The sequence below is a fragment of the Scophthalmus maximus genome, chromosome 17, assembly GCF_022379125.1.
Source record: "Scophthalmus maximus strain ysfricsl-2021 chromosome 17, ASM2237912v1, whole genome shotgun sequence".
Classification (NCBI taxonomy): Eukaryota; Metazoa; Chordata; class Actinopteri; order Pleuronectiformes; family Scophthalmidae; genus Scophthalmus; species Scophthalmus maximus.
This window is the reverse complement of record NC_061531.1, coordinates 19422501-19439523: the sequence shown is the minus strand read 5'-3', so window position 1 is coordinate 19439523 and position 17023 is coordinate 19422501. Positions and strand designations below refer to the sequence as shown.

At 46.1% G+C, this 17023-nt stretch overlaps 1 protein-coding gene across 3 annotated transcripts; it reads right to left on the bottom strand.

The window, feature by feature from the left end:
* Positions 1-1649: 1649 nt before the first annotated feature.
* Positions 1650-15831, bottom strand: gas7a (growth arrest-specific 7a). 3 transcript variants are annotated; one of them, XM_035615905.2, is made up of 11 exons: positions 15581-15831; positions 14467-14529; positions 10019-10108; positions 9135-9250; positions 7661-7735; positions 7167-7245; positions 6348-6479; positions 5301-5424; positions 4501-4580; positions 3981-4079; positions 1650-3526 (listed from the first exon to the last, which is right to left on the bottom strand). In XM_035615905.2, the coding sequence occupies exons 1-11, from the start codon at positions 15596-15598 to the stop codon at positions 3413-3415; spliced, it is 990 nt and encodes a 329-aa protein (XP_035471798.2). In that variant the 5' UTR covers positions 15599-15831; the 3' UTR covers positions 1650-3412. The 3 variants fall into 3 exon arrangements, with proteins under 3 accessions (XP_035471798.2, XP_035471799.2, XP_035471797.2); XM_035615906.2 differs by lacking the exon at positions 14467-14529; XM_035615904.2 differs by lacking the exon at positions 15581-15831 and having other exon boundaries at positions 14467-14904.
* Positions 15832-17023: the final 1192 nt, after the last annotated feature.

The following is a 17023-nucleotide window of genomic DNA, read 5'->3' as shown; positions in this document are numbered from 1 at the left end:
TATATGCTAAAAAGTAAAAAAACTAAGTCAAAATGAACAGGAAAAAAAGAATGACAGAAAAAGACCTCTGACGGTGTCCTGTTGGTATCGGGCACCAAAACATAAAGCAAGCTTTTAGTTTTGATATGACAGACATATAAATTACATTACTTAATGAATAAATACATAAATAAATGTTGTAAGATCTAGAAAATTTGAATAAAAAAACAAATTGCAGTGACGGATTGCACCCGTGATGGATATAGGCTAAGACTAGCTAAGAGGTAGCCGTTTGCAAAACCTTTTTCTAATGGCTAAATATTAAACATTTAAGGAGAGGAAAAAAAGAAAGAGCTCATAATCATATTTTGTTTGACATTGCTGCATCACCGCATCCAAATGTTTTTTTTTCGTCATAGATATATAGGTGTGTTTAGTATTCTTCTGAAATTAAATTTAGTTGAGGGTGTGTATTTACTTCTCTTTGACTTAGTATATATATATATATGGCTTAATATCCCAATTTTGATTCTCCCTTCTCACTCGGATTCATTCATTAGGTTGATGTAAGAAAGTCGGACGGATGAGCTCCTTATGAGAGAATTAGGCTTGGGTTAACAATCCGCCTGTATCAGCCAATCCTATTAGAAGCTGAAGGTCAGTTGAGACAAACAGCCTCTTAACTAAGTGTCTAGTTAGGCCAATATTGGCATTATACTGAAAAGGATATGCTGCTTAAATGAGTAATTTTGTTAGCATGTTTTTGAAATCACGTCGTATCGTTTTTATATAAAGGTATACCCTGTCTAATGCATTGTATGAATCCTTGAAGCAAATGTCTCACAAACAATTTGCAAAAACTGACCTTTAAGGTCGGTATGAGAATCATTTCACCTTTTTACTTACAGCATGCTCGTCTCAGCAAATAGCCGTAAATGGACTCTGACTTTCACTTTTACCATCGTTCACAGAGGTGCGGGTTCTATAGTTGTGTTAAACAACAACAACAACAGCAACATGGCGCTGGCCAACCAACACGCACCCCAACCATTCGACTAGCAGATCACCCTTCACCGTTACCTTGTGACGATGGAAGTCAAAGAGTTTGACATGTGATGCTGCTATGGACAGTAGTCCGAGGAGGGGTAAGTATGAACCACTGACAGGGTGTCGGGTGTTGTGCTGGTCCGGTCTACGTCTGCTAAGAAGACTCCAAAGATCTGCTGCTAACGTCTTGGTGTCTGATACCAACAGGACACCTTCAGAGGTCTGGTAGCATCAAGGCCTTGGAAGGTTGGAAGTGTTTTGGCCGTATGGGACCATATTTGGAAAGGGTGGTCTTGATGTTTTGCGGTGAACGGGTGGTTGACTTTGCATTGTCTCATTTCTGCCTCTGGGTTATAAATGTTCTGAGTGCACACTGAATCAGCGTCCATCCAACTGCCCTATCTGCCCCTCCAGTGTGTCCGGGACTGGATCCAGTGGTGATCCAGTGGTGAACCTGTGACCGAAAGGTCACAGGTTTCAGCTGGGGGTCAGGTGGTGTGTGTGTGTGTGTGTGTGTGTGTGTGCGTGTGAATCCCTTCTGCTCAATACAATAGTTGAAAATGAAGAAATGTAACTGCCCATTTCCCCAGTGCAGTTACATAACGACACACCGTGACATTTAATTCTCAGAGAGGAGATTTATTTTGGACACTGCATTCCACAGTACAACGTCTGGACAGAGGTCACCTATGATCAAACATTCTCAAAACATCAGGAACACCGGGGTTTAACGCACGTCATGAAAATGCTCACCACAGGAGGGCGGTAAACTCAACCGCCAAGCATCATCGTGAAATCTTGTCAGGAACATTTAGTCGAAACAGAACAACTGGTCACATTTAGTGCACAACATTGACACACACACACACACATTGTTAAAACCTCTACAACAGATACGCTATGTGAAGCCAAAGTCTCGTAATTTAATAAATAAATAAAAGATCAGTGTGTCGGTGATAAGGCAGGTACGCTTTTTTTCTTTTCTTTTTTTTTCTCTTGTGCCGGGCAGCTGGATTAAGATTATGATCTAAATCTTTGTTATTCGAATCGGCTTTTGCCCTTTTGAGAAATTGAAAAAGAGCAGCTTCAGAAAGGTAATAATCCAAATTAATCCAAGGCAGATAGACCACCAAAAAAAAAAAATGTAAAGACAAAGACAGACACACTCACATACTTGTAAACACGGACACATATACTGTACATGCATGTCTTTGATTACAATGTTTTTCATCTGCATTTGTGCAACTGGGATGAGTCAGCTGGCTTTTGCTCCACCTGATTGATCCATATATATAAAACAAAACTAAAATCACGACCATGTATTCTCCCTAATTTTTTTTGTTGCTCTTTGCTGCACGCCGTCGCTCCTCCCACTTTTTTTTTTAATCCAACACTGTCATAAAGATATCCTCTTTACACTTACCGAAAATAAAACGGACAACATTGTACAGTACAAACACCTCGTCGCTGCTTTAACATTTGACAGCAAAATACATCGAGCCTTGTATGTACACATGTACACTGATGCAGAGCAGAGTATAATCAAGGACATTCCAGGTATATAACCGTGAGGCACTAAAAGGTGTTTCAGTGGGACCACCTTTTTACTCCGGACTGATCCCCGCTCCCCAAAAAGACCCTGGCCTAAATCTGATCAACCGCCTGTCGGGACCAAGACGCTGTTTGTGTGTGTGTGTTTCTGTATAAACAGTTGATGTTACTGGATATTGACGCTCTCCACTTGAAGTCAATTTTGAAAAGTGCCTAAAAGTTGCATTTGTTTCACTTTCCAGATCCAGAATATCGTGTGTAAAATTCAATGACTACACGAAACACGACCATCATGGTTCCACAGATTGTGCAGTTCTCCATAGACGGCCAAAGAAAGATATATATAAAAAAACAAAAACATGCATTTCCACTAAAATGAACTGGCAAAATATGAAAATATATCATATTCATTGAAAGATCTCCATATGCGTTAATATCTGTATCTAAAATAAAGGGAAATATCAATAATAAGACCTTTTTTTTCCTCGTTGTTGTTGTTGTTTGGTTTACTCAAACTGGAAAAGTGTTGATTGAAGCAAAACGATGCAAAATACACGATGCAAAATATACATATATATATATATATATATCATTTTTTTCTTCAACTTTACAACAGGTAAACAGCAGAGTATGTTAAATGGCTAATGTTGATTATGAGAGGGGTTAAAAAGGAACATGCTGGTACTTCGATGCCTTACTGTTTCCTGTTTCCCTCCCGTGACTCCGGTCGGGGAGAGGAGGATGAGCAGACGTCTGCGGTCTGAACATGCACTTGTCCCTGGATCAGTGTTTGTTAGAAGTGTTTCTGTGGTGTAATGCTGTCGTACAGAATGGTTCATATGTCCATGTCCACGGGTCGAACCCCGCCGGTGTTGTTCTCCTTCACCCACAGCTCCCTGTCTTTGGCCGGATCCACGTTCTGCAGCAGCCGGTCCACCGGCTCCGCCGTCTGCAAAACAGACACCGTCAAACATCGGCACGAGCTCAGTGCATTCATTATTATCATGGTCATTATGGGTCGGATACAGTCCAGAGGCGGGGACGTGTAATCCTCTCCCTGAACTTTGGTACCAATATTCATCCTGGTTTTAAAGGAATAGTTTGACATTTTGGGAAATACACTTATTTGCTTTTGTTCGGTGACAACACTCATACCGCGCTCACGTCGCTCCATTCGATATGAAGCTACAGCCCGTTAGCTTAGCTTAGCATCGAGACCAAAGAATGTGCATGAAGGCGGAACAACGCATCTCCACTTCCCGATGTCACAAAAAAATAAATAATCCCCAATACGAGCGCTGCCATCTTGTATCGACGAACCGCCAGTACACTTTTGCTAAAATCTCATTTTCAAAAATGAAAAAAAAAGAAAAGAAGCAAAAGACGCAGGGGATCAGACTCACGCTCTGATTGAACATGTCCGTTTCGTGTCGCAGGGTCGTGTACTGACGGAGATGCTGCTGGATCCACTCGATCCGTTCCACCTCCAGTTTCTCCAGCTCCTGAAGCGGAAGGTACAGAAAACAGGCGGTTCACTCGATATTTTTCATTTCTTAAAACACAGTATGTGACAATAACTCTGTTTGCAGGTTCAATGAACCGGAATCATCAATGATTCACGAAAGATCTGATGATGTGGAACCTTCATGAATAAACATGCATTATTACAGGAGTAGTTTCTGTCGCCTAACTTTCTCCCTCACCTCTTACGAAGTTATTGATATCATTTAACATTTGCAGAAACTGATACGCAATGAAAATCCATTGTTCTTAACCACGTTTACGTCTTTGAGGGTGTAGCGGCAAAAACATTTCCTTCATTTCAGAATTATTTTCTTGAGCATTTCTCATTATATCAGGAAAATATGAATCAGAAAAGAATAACGAGAGGGGAAAGGACTTTGGTGGAGAGGGTTTCTGTACCATGCTGGTGGTGACCATCTCCTCGAACCACTTGGACTGGGTTTGGTTGTACAGGTCCACGCAACGCATCAGGTCGTCTCCTGCAGAGATGCAGAGGAGGGCTTTCACTCGGTGATTCTTTTTTTCCAACATTTTCAAATCATCTTCTTTTTCTTTTTTTGGAATGAGACGTAAATGCAGTAAAAATCTTTGGGAAACCAGCAGAGGGCGCTCACATATCACTCATCATCCACGAGTTCGCTCCATCGCCGGCACATGAATCAGGGTTTACTGCGGACGTGTGGTATCGTTACCATCACTTTGATTTAATCTCGCCATCTAGAATTATTGAACCTTTTCTTCATGTGTTATTGCATCAGTCCCCAATATTAAGACTCATATACTGTTATAAACCAGCTCCAAGCAAACAAACAACAAAACATGAAAAACCTCCTCAGACTTGGTTTCACCGCTACTTAAAAAAAAAGTGTGGTTAAATGTTGTCCACATTTAACCACACTTTTTTTTGTAAGTAGCCCACCGCCAAAGAGGTTATGTTTTCACCCCTGTCCGTTTGTTTGTCCGCAGGATTACGCCAAAAACGACCGTACGATTTCCACAAAACTTGGTGGAAGGAGGGGACACGGGCCAGGACAGAATCCGAGGGACACTTCGGGGTGGAGCCGCTGAAAGGGGCAGATCCAGGGTTTATGTCTATTTTATTTTGTGGACATTTTCACTGATTTCCCAGGGAATAATTTATGGATCTTGAAGAAACGACTGAATGAACCCGGACACATCTGGGGGAAGTGGCCTCCGACCTGCTTGCGTGGATTTCCGCCGGGCCTTCTTGATGTCCTCCTCCGTCTTGTTGCTGAGTTTGATCTCCAGCTGCTGGGTCTTCACCTCCAGATCCTTCTGTCTGTCTGCCAGGGCTTTACGCGACTGCAAAGACAAACACACACATTCACACATGCGAGCAGGACGTGTGAACACAGAAACACTGGCAATGACAATGAGTCATTCGGTGTAATCCTCAGGTTTACTGCACCTACATCTATTACAAGAGTCATTACGGCCTTTTCATGTCGGCTACTGGGATCTCGTTCGTTCCTACAATAACTTTGGACAGTAAACGTTACATGAGCAAGTGGTCGCAACTGAAGATAATTAAAATAAATGAATAATTGGAAATGAATCCAAGTTGCAGACCACAAACATGATTTTACATTTCAGAAAGTAAATAAGTAAATAAGTTTGTAATATGCACTTTATCATTTTGACTTTTGACTTTATCCAGTTGTTTTACTGCTGCACACTGAAAACAGACTTTTGTGGGTTTTCCAAAAAACAATGACATTAAAGATCAATTCCATTCTCTGTTCTGATATCCTGCGTGTCAAAGAAATTTAAATGATTACTGATCTTTTGAAACACATTTTGTCTTTGATAAAACTAATAATTGAGTTGTTTGTGATACTGTTTGCTGCTTTACTTTTTTCTTCTTACAGAATATCACTGTCTTTGTTCACAAGCAGAACAAGATACACTGACGTTTAACCTCAAACGGAATCTCTGAGATTTATTTATGACAAAAAAACATAAAGTTCTCATTGATTTGTACTATTTAGATTGTTTTAATTTCAATTATTGTTTTCTAAAACACTGTATAATTGTCTCAATATTATTTAATCTGATGCAATGCTACTGCTAACACCCAACGCTCATTGGGTTCAACCAGACAAAATAAATGAACAGATTCATGAAATGATTTAACAACAATAACACGGAGTGTATTTGTTTCTACAGTTCTTTTAAAACTAAAATAAAAAATGACTTATTAACATCCGGTCCAAACGCGTCGGTACCTTCTCCACGCCGCCGTAGCGACTGGCCAGCTGCTTCCGCAGGTCGGCGATGTCATGGTCGTACTTCTTCAGGTCCTTCTTGAAGTTTTCACATCTGAAGGTCAGCAGAGGTTTCTCCACCTCCGAGTGGAGCTGTGGGAACAGTGACGGACGCTTTCAAAACTCTGTGGTGGTCCAGTTATAATCCGATTTCAGTTTTAAATCTTCCAATATTTCATAAATTTGCACATGAAATCAAAAAAATCTTTCACACTGCAAAGTGTCCTGTGCTTGCCAAGATTTAACATCTAATGGGATGAGATGAATTGACTTGTTTTAAAAGTTAATTACTTCTTTTTATTTTTGGAATTCATGGTTAATTCTTGAATTGATCATAAATACGTCTTATTTCAAGATTTCTTTTCAAGTCAAATTATCCTGTTGCATGGACACATTTCACATAAAAAAATCAGATAACAGCTTTAATATTTAATTAAACCTGATAAGGTAATAATGTAATGAATTATTACATTATCAGGCTAACAGTATTTTTTGCCGAACCCAATGATGTATTAATTTCCCAATAATGTCATAAAATGTCTTTACAAATAATTTAATAATCTCTGTACCAATGACCCTACCTTTGCAGAACCCGATAATATGATAACTAGCAATAATGTACAAAAAGTCTCCATAACTCCATCACAAATGTAATATAACCCCAGGATGTGATAACTTATTTCATATGATGTAATTTTCTGCTCCAATTTTGTGTGCGAATTTATTTGAGCATCATTCCGAAATCCCCAAAATATTCTGTTCACTTTCATAAAGCATCACCTTGTTGGAGAACTTGAGGTGAACCTCGGCCTCGTCGTGGAGACTCCTCTTCAGCTGCGTCCAGGCTTCTCCGAGCGTCCTGGGGAAACAGTCAAACGCTCTGAGAGGAACACTGACGAGCGGACGAGCGCAGGATTATTGTTGATGCACAACATGTACATTTTTCTGAGTGTGGAAACGTTGTCCGGTAGCATCAGCAGGTTTTTACTCCTCTTACCTCACAGACCGGGCGATTGAATCCTGTCACAAACTGAATGAAGCAGTTTCAAAGTCAAAAAAAAGTATCTTTCTCCTTCATCTGGATATTCTGACTTAAAATAAAAAGCATCCACTCTTTCATGAGCTTTCTGTGTGAAGGTGCATCAGACGCGGGGCGCGAGCGGGGATGAGTCCATCTTTAGACCGGACTCTGTTCATTGCGGCCACTAACTGCCGTTTTGCAGCGGGAGCTTTCGAGCCGCACGCTCATGGTTTTCTTCCCAAAGTTCACTCACCCTTCCTCCTGCGCGGCCAGGGCGCTCAGAGACAACTTGGACAGGTTCTTGGCATATTCCTCCTCGATCTTTATCCTGAAACACAAACAGACAAAATGTGAAGGCTCGAGGGAACCCAGTGATTTAATATCTACTGGTAATGTCATAACTTCAACCCCCACATAACTAAAAAACAAAGAATGTGATAAAAACCTGATAATGTAATAGAAACGTTCCACATAACCCCATCAAATATTTAAGAAAACCTGTATGTAAATGTAATAACTTTACAATAACAGAATGAAAAAGTCAGTGTGATATGTGATCATCTCTGTACCGATAAGGTAATAAATGATCACATCACCAGGAGGTTATTACGTCATTGGGTTAATTATCCTCCTGTTAGCATAATAAGTTATGACATTACCGTGACAGAGATTATAACATTATCGGGAAGTTATGACACTATCATGTTTTATTACATTTTTGACGGAGTTATGGAGACTTTTGTTGCATTATTTGAAGTTATTGTATTGTATGGCAATTATTACATTATTGGGTTCTGACAAAATTAGGTTATTACATTATCAGGTTAGCTTCTTCTTTGTAGAACCAAATTATGTATAATTTCCCAATAATGTCATAAAAGTCTCATAACTTATAGGAATCCTCGTGGAAAAGCATTCGGGAGAAACTTTGCTCATTAACTTCCCACGCCTCCGGGGGGGGGGGGACATGAATAGAGCTTTTGTAGAATTAGGTGGAGCTAATTATACGGAGGCCTTATTATCCACGTTGCCTTCTGACATGGAGGCTCAGAGATCTAGAGTTGCCTTAATCACCGGGTTCAGGCTTTATATTGCCGCCCTGAGCTGAAAGACAAAAGTCTGAGAGGCGGCGTCGCACAGATCCTTTCAACGGAGGCGGCTTTTCTCTGTTTGATTGTCGAGGACCTGCCCAGACTGTTTAAAGTCTCTCTGGGCTCCGGCTGGCGACAGACGCTGAGTCCTTCACCTTGTTCGAACCAAGCTCTTCTGGGTTATTTCGATCGTTTTTTTCCTCAACAAAAGTAGATCGATAGAGAGATACTTTATTCCTCCCGCGCTGGGAACGTCCGGACGGGTTAGGGTCCTGGTAGTCTCCTCTCCAGACTGTATCCAGATTTCATCCTCATCACATTTACTCCAGTGTCCACATTGAGATTTAGTCCAAAAAACGCCAATACCAATTTCTTTTGTATTTTTGAGCTTGTTCCATGTAACTAATGCCAAATATAAAATCTCACCAAACGCGAATTCATATCTACTCACACTTTTCTGCATCAATCATGTTTAATTGTGCCCTTGCAATGACGTTGTGTTGTAATCTCGGCATGCAAAAAAGAATTGTGTTGCGTCCGGCGCGAACGCGTGTCTGACGCTCCCGTCCATCGATCATTCACCAAGCAGAAGGAACACAACTGGAACACAACTGGGCCGTCAGCCGGCGCCGGTACCTCTCGTGGATGAACTCCGACATCTCCTTCTGCATCTGTTTGCCCTTCAGCTGCTTCTGCAGGAGAACCTCGAAGCCCGCCACCGAGGTCGTCCCCTGGGGGTCTCTCTTGTCGGTCTGAAGAGGACGAGAGCGTCATCATCATCATCATCAGCATCATCATCGTCATCATCATCATCATCATCATCATCGTCATCATCATCATCATCATCACAGTTCTGTAGAGAGAGTGACTGTGTGAGCGATGAGCTCACGTCCAGCAGCGTCTCGTTGTCTACGTTCGAGAGCATGTGGGTTTGCGAGGATGAGTCAAAGAACTGTGAGCGTGAATGTGTGACGTCGGCGGGCGTGTGCGTCAGCCACTGATGTGTGGATGTGTAGCACGCGTGTTTGAGCTACAGAAATGTATGTAACGCCCCCGAGGCAGGGACAAGGGCTGCTGAGTGGAGCGCTCAGCTCAGCGGACGCACGGACAAGGAGGAAAACAGCATCAAAAGAAGCTGGAGCGTCGGATTTCAGTCAATAACGCAGGCTGACAAATTTCGATGGCAAATCTAATTTGGGAGGGAAACGTACGGAAAGTGAAAATCACAGAAGCCGGCGGGGGGAGTCGCCGGTCGATCAGACGTCCACCTGTCACCTGTGAGCCTCCGACACAAAAGGCCGAGAGCGAGGAGAGAGTTGGATCCATTTGCAAAGAGCGATGAAGTCCATCGACCGTTTCTGACGCATAATTCAATTGAAACATTTGGATCTGCACGAAAACGACAACAAAACAACTGCGTCCGGTTTCAGAAAAACCAACATGGCGCTCGGGGCGGCTCGCGAAACCAACGGGCCCGAGCGCGTCGCCCGACGATCACAAGGTTAAAGTGCTCCACTCACCCAGAAGTAGTCGCAGTAGCTCCATTCGTTGGGTTTGAGCAGCTGCTGCTCCGGACCTTCGCCGGCAAGAGGGAAGGTCACACAGTTGATCTGAAGCGAAGAGCAGAGAGAAACACGTGAGACGGGAAGGTGAGGAACGAGAGGACATACTGAGGGAGGTACAGCAGGGCCGGGGGGATAAAGGTCAGACACGAGTAGACGATGCAGACGGTGAAAACAGAGAGACCCCCCCCATTTGGAAAAATGAACTTCACTTCACTCCAGTGTCTGTGGTGTTGCATGTAAACACACCGAGCGCTCGGCGCTGAACACAGACTCCACATCCGCAGCATCTTCAATTACCCTCGGGGCTGCAATTATGTAATCCGCCCCCCCCCCCGTCTGCCAGATGCCCTCTGTGCCGGGTCACGGGCCTCCGGACGAGGATGCCTCATCCACAAACACACACACACACACACACACACACACCGGGTCACGGCTGGAGTTCACCGCTGCGCTGCCTTCACGCCGACAGCAAGAGAGCGTAAAAATATAAATATGAATATAAATACTATTACTATATACTATACAAGAACTAGTAGTAGTAGAACTCGACATTCGTCATTCCGGAGGTGAAGACGTGGAGGATTCGTATGGAATTTGTAGTTAAATATTTTGTCTCCTCCTTTTCTTCTTCTTCTTCTTCTATTGTTTAATGCTTTTCTCGACTTCCTGCGATTTGGTCAGAATGTCAGAAATATCACAGGCCAGTCACTGAATTTCTGGAGAGAAATGGAGAGACGCGTGGACGGACTGCGCACGTTCTTAAGTAGTCGAGATCTAGCGGAAGAATGTGTCGCCCAACATTTTAGGAAACAGGTCGATTTCGACCTCTTGAGAACGTTCGCAGTCCGTCCACGCGTCTCTCCGTCCTCACCCTCCAATCATCACAGAGGAGACGTACACCGCGAGTCACCGATCTCGTTTTGACAAGAAAATGATGATGTTTGAGTGAAAAACGATCTCATTTTAACAAGAACCTTCTCACGTTCTAACCAGGAAAATATGTGGTAATGATGAGAAACACCAAAGATATTTTTTATTCCACTGTGACAGTTCATGACATGTCGCGCTCTGTACTTCACCAGGATCTTCGACGAACGCTCCACGTCGACCCTCTCCTCCATCTGAGCGGCTTCGGATGAGGAACTCTCTCCTCCGTAACATAATCGCCGAGCAACTACCGGTACGACTCTTCCGGCCGATACGACAGAGACACGAGCAGCGATGGGCAGAAACACAGACACGCAGTAACTCGCAGCAGTTTGAGTGCGATTGTGATTTACTGCCGTGCTGCCGACCAGTCGCTCTGTTCGTTTTCTGCCTCAGAGATCGCACCGATCGTCACGGGCCCCAGATCTTCCATTACGCTGCAGCGGCACATCGATCATGACTGTTGTTTATCAGCCTGCAGATAATGAGACCATTCATCCACAGGGAGGGAGGGAGGGAAGGAAAGGGAAGGGTAGGGTAGATAAGGGAAGGGAAGTGTAGGGTAGGCAAGTGTAGGGTAGGGAAGGGAAGGGAAGGGGAGTGTAGGGAAGTGTAGGGTAGGGAAGGGAAGGGAAGTGTAGGGAAGTGTAGAGTAGGGAAGGGAAGGGAAGGGAAGTGTAGGGAAGTGTAGGGTATGGAAGGGAAGGGAAGTGTAGGGAAGTGTAGAGTAGGGAAGGGAAGGGAAGGGAAGTGTAGGGAAGTGTAGGGTATGGAAGGGAAGGGAAGTGTAGGGAAGTGTAGAGTAGGGAAGGGAAGGGAAGGGGAGTGTAGGGAAGTGTAGGGTAGGGAAGGGAAGGGAAGTGTAGGGAAGTGTAGAGTAGGGAAGGGAAGGGAAGGGAAGTGTAGGGAAGTGTAGGGTATGGAAGGGAAGAGAAGGGAAGGGGAGTGTAGGGAAGTCTTGGGTAGGGAAGGGAAGGGAAGGGTAGGGAAGGGAAGGGAAGGGAAGTGTAGGGTAGGGAAGGGAAGGGCAGGGTAGGGAAGGGAAGTGTAGGGAAGTGTAGGGTAGGGAAGGGAAGGAAAGGGTAGGGAAGTGTCGGGTAGGGAAGCGAAGGGAAGGGAAGGGGAGTGTAGGAAGTGTAGGGTAGGGAAGGGAAGGGAAGGGAAAGGAAGGGAAGGGTAGGGAAGTGTAGGGTAGGGAAGCGAAGGGAAGGGAAGGGGAGTGTAGGGAAGTGTAGGGTAGGGAAGGGAAAGGAAGGGAAGGGTAGGGATGTGTAGGGAAGCGAAGGGAAGGGAGGCCGTCTGACCCAACTGGAGGTTCTTCAGGCCTGAGGATCAAATATTCATATAGATTATGACGCCTTCATGACACAGCATGTGACATATGACCCCCCCCCCCCCAGGGGGCTGTTTGAAGCCCCCGGCCCCGGGAGCGCAGGACGTTGCCACGTTGTTGCATTTTTTTCTACACAAAAAACAAAAAGGCTGCGAGCGAACACACGAGTTCCTGAGTCAACCGGGACATTTTGTCCTCACTCAGAATTCACAGACATGCCCTCTCTCGTGAGGGGGTTTGTTTTTGTTCCTGCCTGAGGGCTTCAAATTCATCACACACACTTTTTAATGTTTTTATCCACTTGTTTGTTTTTGCTGAACACAGGAAAGAAAAGAAAAAACTCCTCCAGCCTGAAGATTTCAGGCTGGAGGATGCTCTGCCACTGTTGCTAAGCAACAAATTACTTTTGCTGTAGAAGCCCCCCCCCCCTCACACAAGCACCTTTCCATAACAAATCGCTGTCAGACTTCCTCTCTGTTACATTTTCACCCTCTCATTCGTCTTTTCTATCTCCGACTCGCCGGCCAATCGGAGCGCCCCTGACGGAGGCTGCCGCCATCGCAGCCAGGTGACCCCCCCCCACCCCCCCGTGCTGCATCCGTCCGCCGCCGCCGCATAGCAACGAGTCCAACTGAACGAATGTGTAATGAGCTGAAATCAGAAGCGATCCGGCGTGGAGGTGACGGCGCCTCGGTTCCTCCAACCTGACGTGTTACACCTCAGCATCCCCGCGAGGGTCCATTTTGATGTGTGCGTCTCCATGACAACTGCAGATGGGGGGGTTGTATAACACACACACACACACACACATACACACACCTTTGTGGACTGACGTCATCCAGCCACAATGGCAGATTTCATCTTTATCACCTGTGGGCTTTTTATTTTCTCTCCATCTTCTGTCCGGCTCCGTCGGCCGCAGCAGAAGCACTGAACATGTCGCTGCACGACGTTTCCTCTGCATCACCGACGACGACGAACTGCTCTCGAGCGAATATTCTCTGGTGTCAACATGTCACAACGTCCACGAGCAGCGAAATCCGCAGCAACAGATTCTATATCAGAAGTGTCTGTACTGAATATCTGAATGGCTCCACCACCTACAGTGGCTTCCATTTCAACACCCATTAATCAGCGCTGTCGCTTTTGTCACCATGGAAACTGGCTTGCTGCATCTCTCGCAGGGTTTTTTTTTCACAATGGCCGGACAGCCGCGCAATCAAACACAAAAAGTCTGATTTCATCACCTCCGCCGCAGGTTCGCCTCACACTCTGCTCCCCCCTCCTCCTCATCCTCCTCCTCCTCCTCATCCTCGTCTTCCTCCTCATCCTCCTCCTCCTCCTCCTCGTCCTCCTCATCCTCCTCCTCATCCTCGTCTTCCTCCTCATCCTCCTCCTCCTCCTCCTCCTCCTCCTCATCCTCCTCATCCTCCTCCTCCTCCTCCTCCTCCTCGTCCTCCTCCTCATCCCCATCCTCATCCTCCTCATCCTGCTCATCCTCATCCTCATCCTCCTCATCCTCATCCTCCTCCTCCTCCTCCTCCTCGTCCTCCTCGTCCTCCTCCAACAGTCATCATGATGGACTCAAAGATTACATAACCGCAGATACCGTCTGGGCATCTGCTTTTATACCTCCTCATCGAAGACCCTTCCAATTTCACGTGGAACCCTTTGCGGGAGAACACAACACCACGACTCAGTGACCAAAAACACTCTCTGTGTCCACTTCCCACTCACTTCGCATTCCAGCTCCTCCAAGGAGAGTCGAGGTTTCTTTGACGATCCATCTCATAGATTGAGAGCAGTCCCGTCACAAAAAAGCTCCTGCAACAGATTCACCTTCATTCACACTAATGTCTTATTTTTTCACAACGCAGGGAAACCGCCACGTTTAAAAAAATAAAAAAATGTATCAACGAGGACCGAAGCTGCTCGACGGAACACACAACGTCAACAGATGATCGAAGTCAAGATAAGATGAGGAATGAACTTATTCTGTGGGACACGAGGGGACACACGGGGACTCGTAGGGTGAAGACGGGGAGACAGAAGTGGATGGAAGAAGAGGAGGAAGATGAAGAAGAAGAGGAGGAGGAGGAAGATGAAGAAGAAGAAGAGGAGGATGGGGTTCACGGCTACTCACGGTGATCTTGGTCTCCTTGACCTCCTTGATCTGCCTCTTGGCCGGCGACACGGAGCCAGGCGGCTGCGGGGCGAGACAGGAGGGATCGTCAAAACTCTCCTCAGTGTCAAAGCTGGCTTCCATCATCATCCCTCTCTCCTCTTCCTCTTCCTCTTCCTCCTGCTGCTGCTGCTTCTCTGCTCTGGGAAAGCCTCTCACTCGCGCTCACCCTCTCTCTCTCGCTGCCTTCGGAGTGAGGGGAGGGGAGAAGCGTGGCGGGGGGAGGGGAGGTGTAGCGGTGGCAAGGTAGCGTCGGGGGGGAGGAGGAGGAGGAGGGTGGGGGGTTGTGGGGAAGCGTGATGAAGTCTAGCCCCCGGTTAAGCTGCTGCCACATGAGTTTTAGGGTCGAGGGCTGCGAGGAGATGGATGCTGGCTGCCAGGGATCTCTGCATATGCACCCCCCCCCCCTTCCTCCCATCCCCTTACTCCTCTTCCTCCCTCTCTCACCCTCCTCACCCCTCCTCACCCATCACCAAACGACAGAGAGAGAGAGAGAGAGAGGGAGAGGGAGAGAGAGAGGGAGAGGGAGACCACTGAACCAGAGGATGTAGATGCTGGAATGTGAAGGCGAAGATGTGAAGGGGGAAAAGGGCAAAGAGAGATTCAGGTTGTAAGAGGGGGAAGGAGAAGAGAAAGAGGAAGAGGAAGAGGAAGAGGATTTTATTTACTTGATCCTTGCCACATCTCCCTCCCCAGAGAGCCTGATAGTGAGGGAGGAGGAGGAGGAGGAGGAGGAGGAGGAGGAGGAGGAGGAGGCGAGGGGGGTCGGTTTGATGGAAATGGCTGAATAATGATCTCTAACAGACTAATTACGACCGGGAGGGAAACTGGGGGAGAGCGAGAGCAGGAGGGGAAACAGTGTGTGTGTGTGTGTGTGTGTGTGTGTGTGTGTGTGAGATAGAAAAGGGTTCATGGCAAACATCTGAGTCGTCATCATCGTCCTCACACAGGTCAGCGCTTCTTCGCCCGAGGCGTCAAACCACCAGCCGCCGCGTGCGGAGCGGAGCAGCTCGCCACCTCCACCTGAGGCGGTCGGACAACAGAAAACAAACCCACCGTCCACTCACACCCTCACCTTGGCCGTACAGAACATGGCGGAGGGCAGCAGCTCCGATCACGACAGTCCCACTGTCCAGGGCTTTTTAAAATTTATTTGGATGATCCGTCGCTCCCAGCTTGAGCTCCGTCTGTCTCTCGGCTGGCCTCCTTTTCCCCCCAAAAAAACCTGAAAACACCTCTGACGTGCGGAGTCCAAAGCTCAGTCGCCCGTGTGGCCCCGGGGCCGGTCCATCTCCACTGTCCTGTGTGATCATGACAGCGTACGTACAGTATGCCCTCGTCTGACTTGCAAACAGTCACGTGGGTTGGCACGGAACGGACGTTGGCCCCGGTTCCTCCGAGCTGCGGGAGCGGCCCTGCCTCACGCAAACACTGATATCATACTGGGAACTTTGTTTGTGTGGGAGGACGAGGAAGAGGAAGAGGACGAGGAAGAGGATGAGCGGCTTTGAAGGTCCCACAAAGTGTATTTATCTCCCAGTCTGTAAACTGAAATACTGGTTTAGTGTAATTCTTCCATAATGAAAGAACGTTCACATTTGAGAAGCTGCAAAGTTGGACGGTCCAGCAACAAGCTGTTGTTGACGATCGGAGATGTCCTTCACATCCGATTTCCAACTGCCCAAGTTATCAACGAGCACAGACCAGAGAACCTTCTGGACACGACCGTATGTGAAAATGGACGTCCAGAAAATGAAGCCAATGCTGAAGTGTCCCAAGCCTGTATTCTCTGTACTGACCAGCAGAGGGCGTCTCTATGAGAAAACGACTTTTCCTGAGGAGTTTATGGTTCGATCTCTAGTTTTTTTTCAATAACAACATGATGTTGTAAAGTTTAGTCACTTTCGGGTCCAATAGATGATAGAGCAACGTTGCGCTGAAACAGTGTGATTGACAGCGGGTCCGTCCAATTGGTCGCCATCTCAGTCAGACCACACCCCCAATTCTACATCCGGTTTTGATAAAAACCAACATGGCGCTGATCAAAATGCGGCAAATTTTTTATTATTATTATTATAGTTCGTAAATTACACAATATTGGTGTTGATTTGGAGTCATGCGTTTGTTGCGCCTGACGACCACAAGTCCAACGTTCCCTCTCTTTTACCTCCGTGTTTGGTCTCCACCTCCTCCTGAGAAATATCTGGATGTTCAGCTCCTTTGTCCCCCGGATAAAAAACCTGCTGTGACAAAAAAAACGCCAGAGTGAACCAGAACACCAAAGTTCTTGTTCCGGACAAAGTCACAAAAAAAAAGCTACAAGTGACACTTCCATGAGAAACAACACATTCCATCGTCTACTCTGGAGGATTTCTTTGTTTCAGAACCGCAGCTTCGATCCTTACATGAGGCTTCAGCCTTCTGGATCTTTGAACCTCTGATACCACAAACCTGTTTGTCGAGGGTTTGCCTCCTCCGAGCCACGTCCGGGGTCTCCGTGGGCCGACCGGTGTTCGGA

Coding starts and splice junctions, on each gene's coding strand:
- gas7a (XM_035615904.2), bottom strand. CDS start 14,595: ATGATGATGGAAGCCAGCTTTGACACTGAGGAGAGTTTTGACGATCCC. Junction 7,736..9,134: donor TCGGAGTTCATCCACGAGAG/GTACCGGCGCCG, acceptor TTTGTGTTTCAG/GATAAAGATCGAGGAGGAAT. Junction 4,080..4,500: donor AGATGGTCACCACCAGCATG/GTACAGAAACCC, acceptor CTTCCGCTTCAG/GAGCTGGAGAAACTGGAGGT.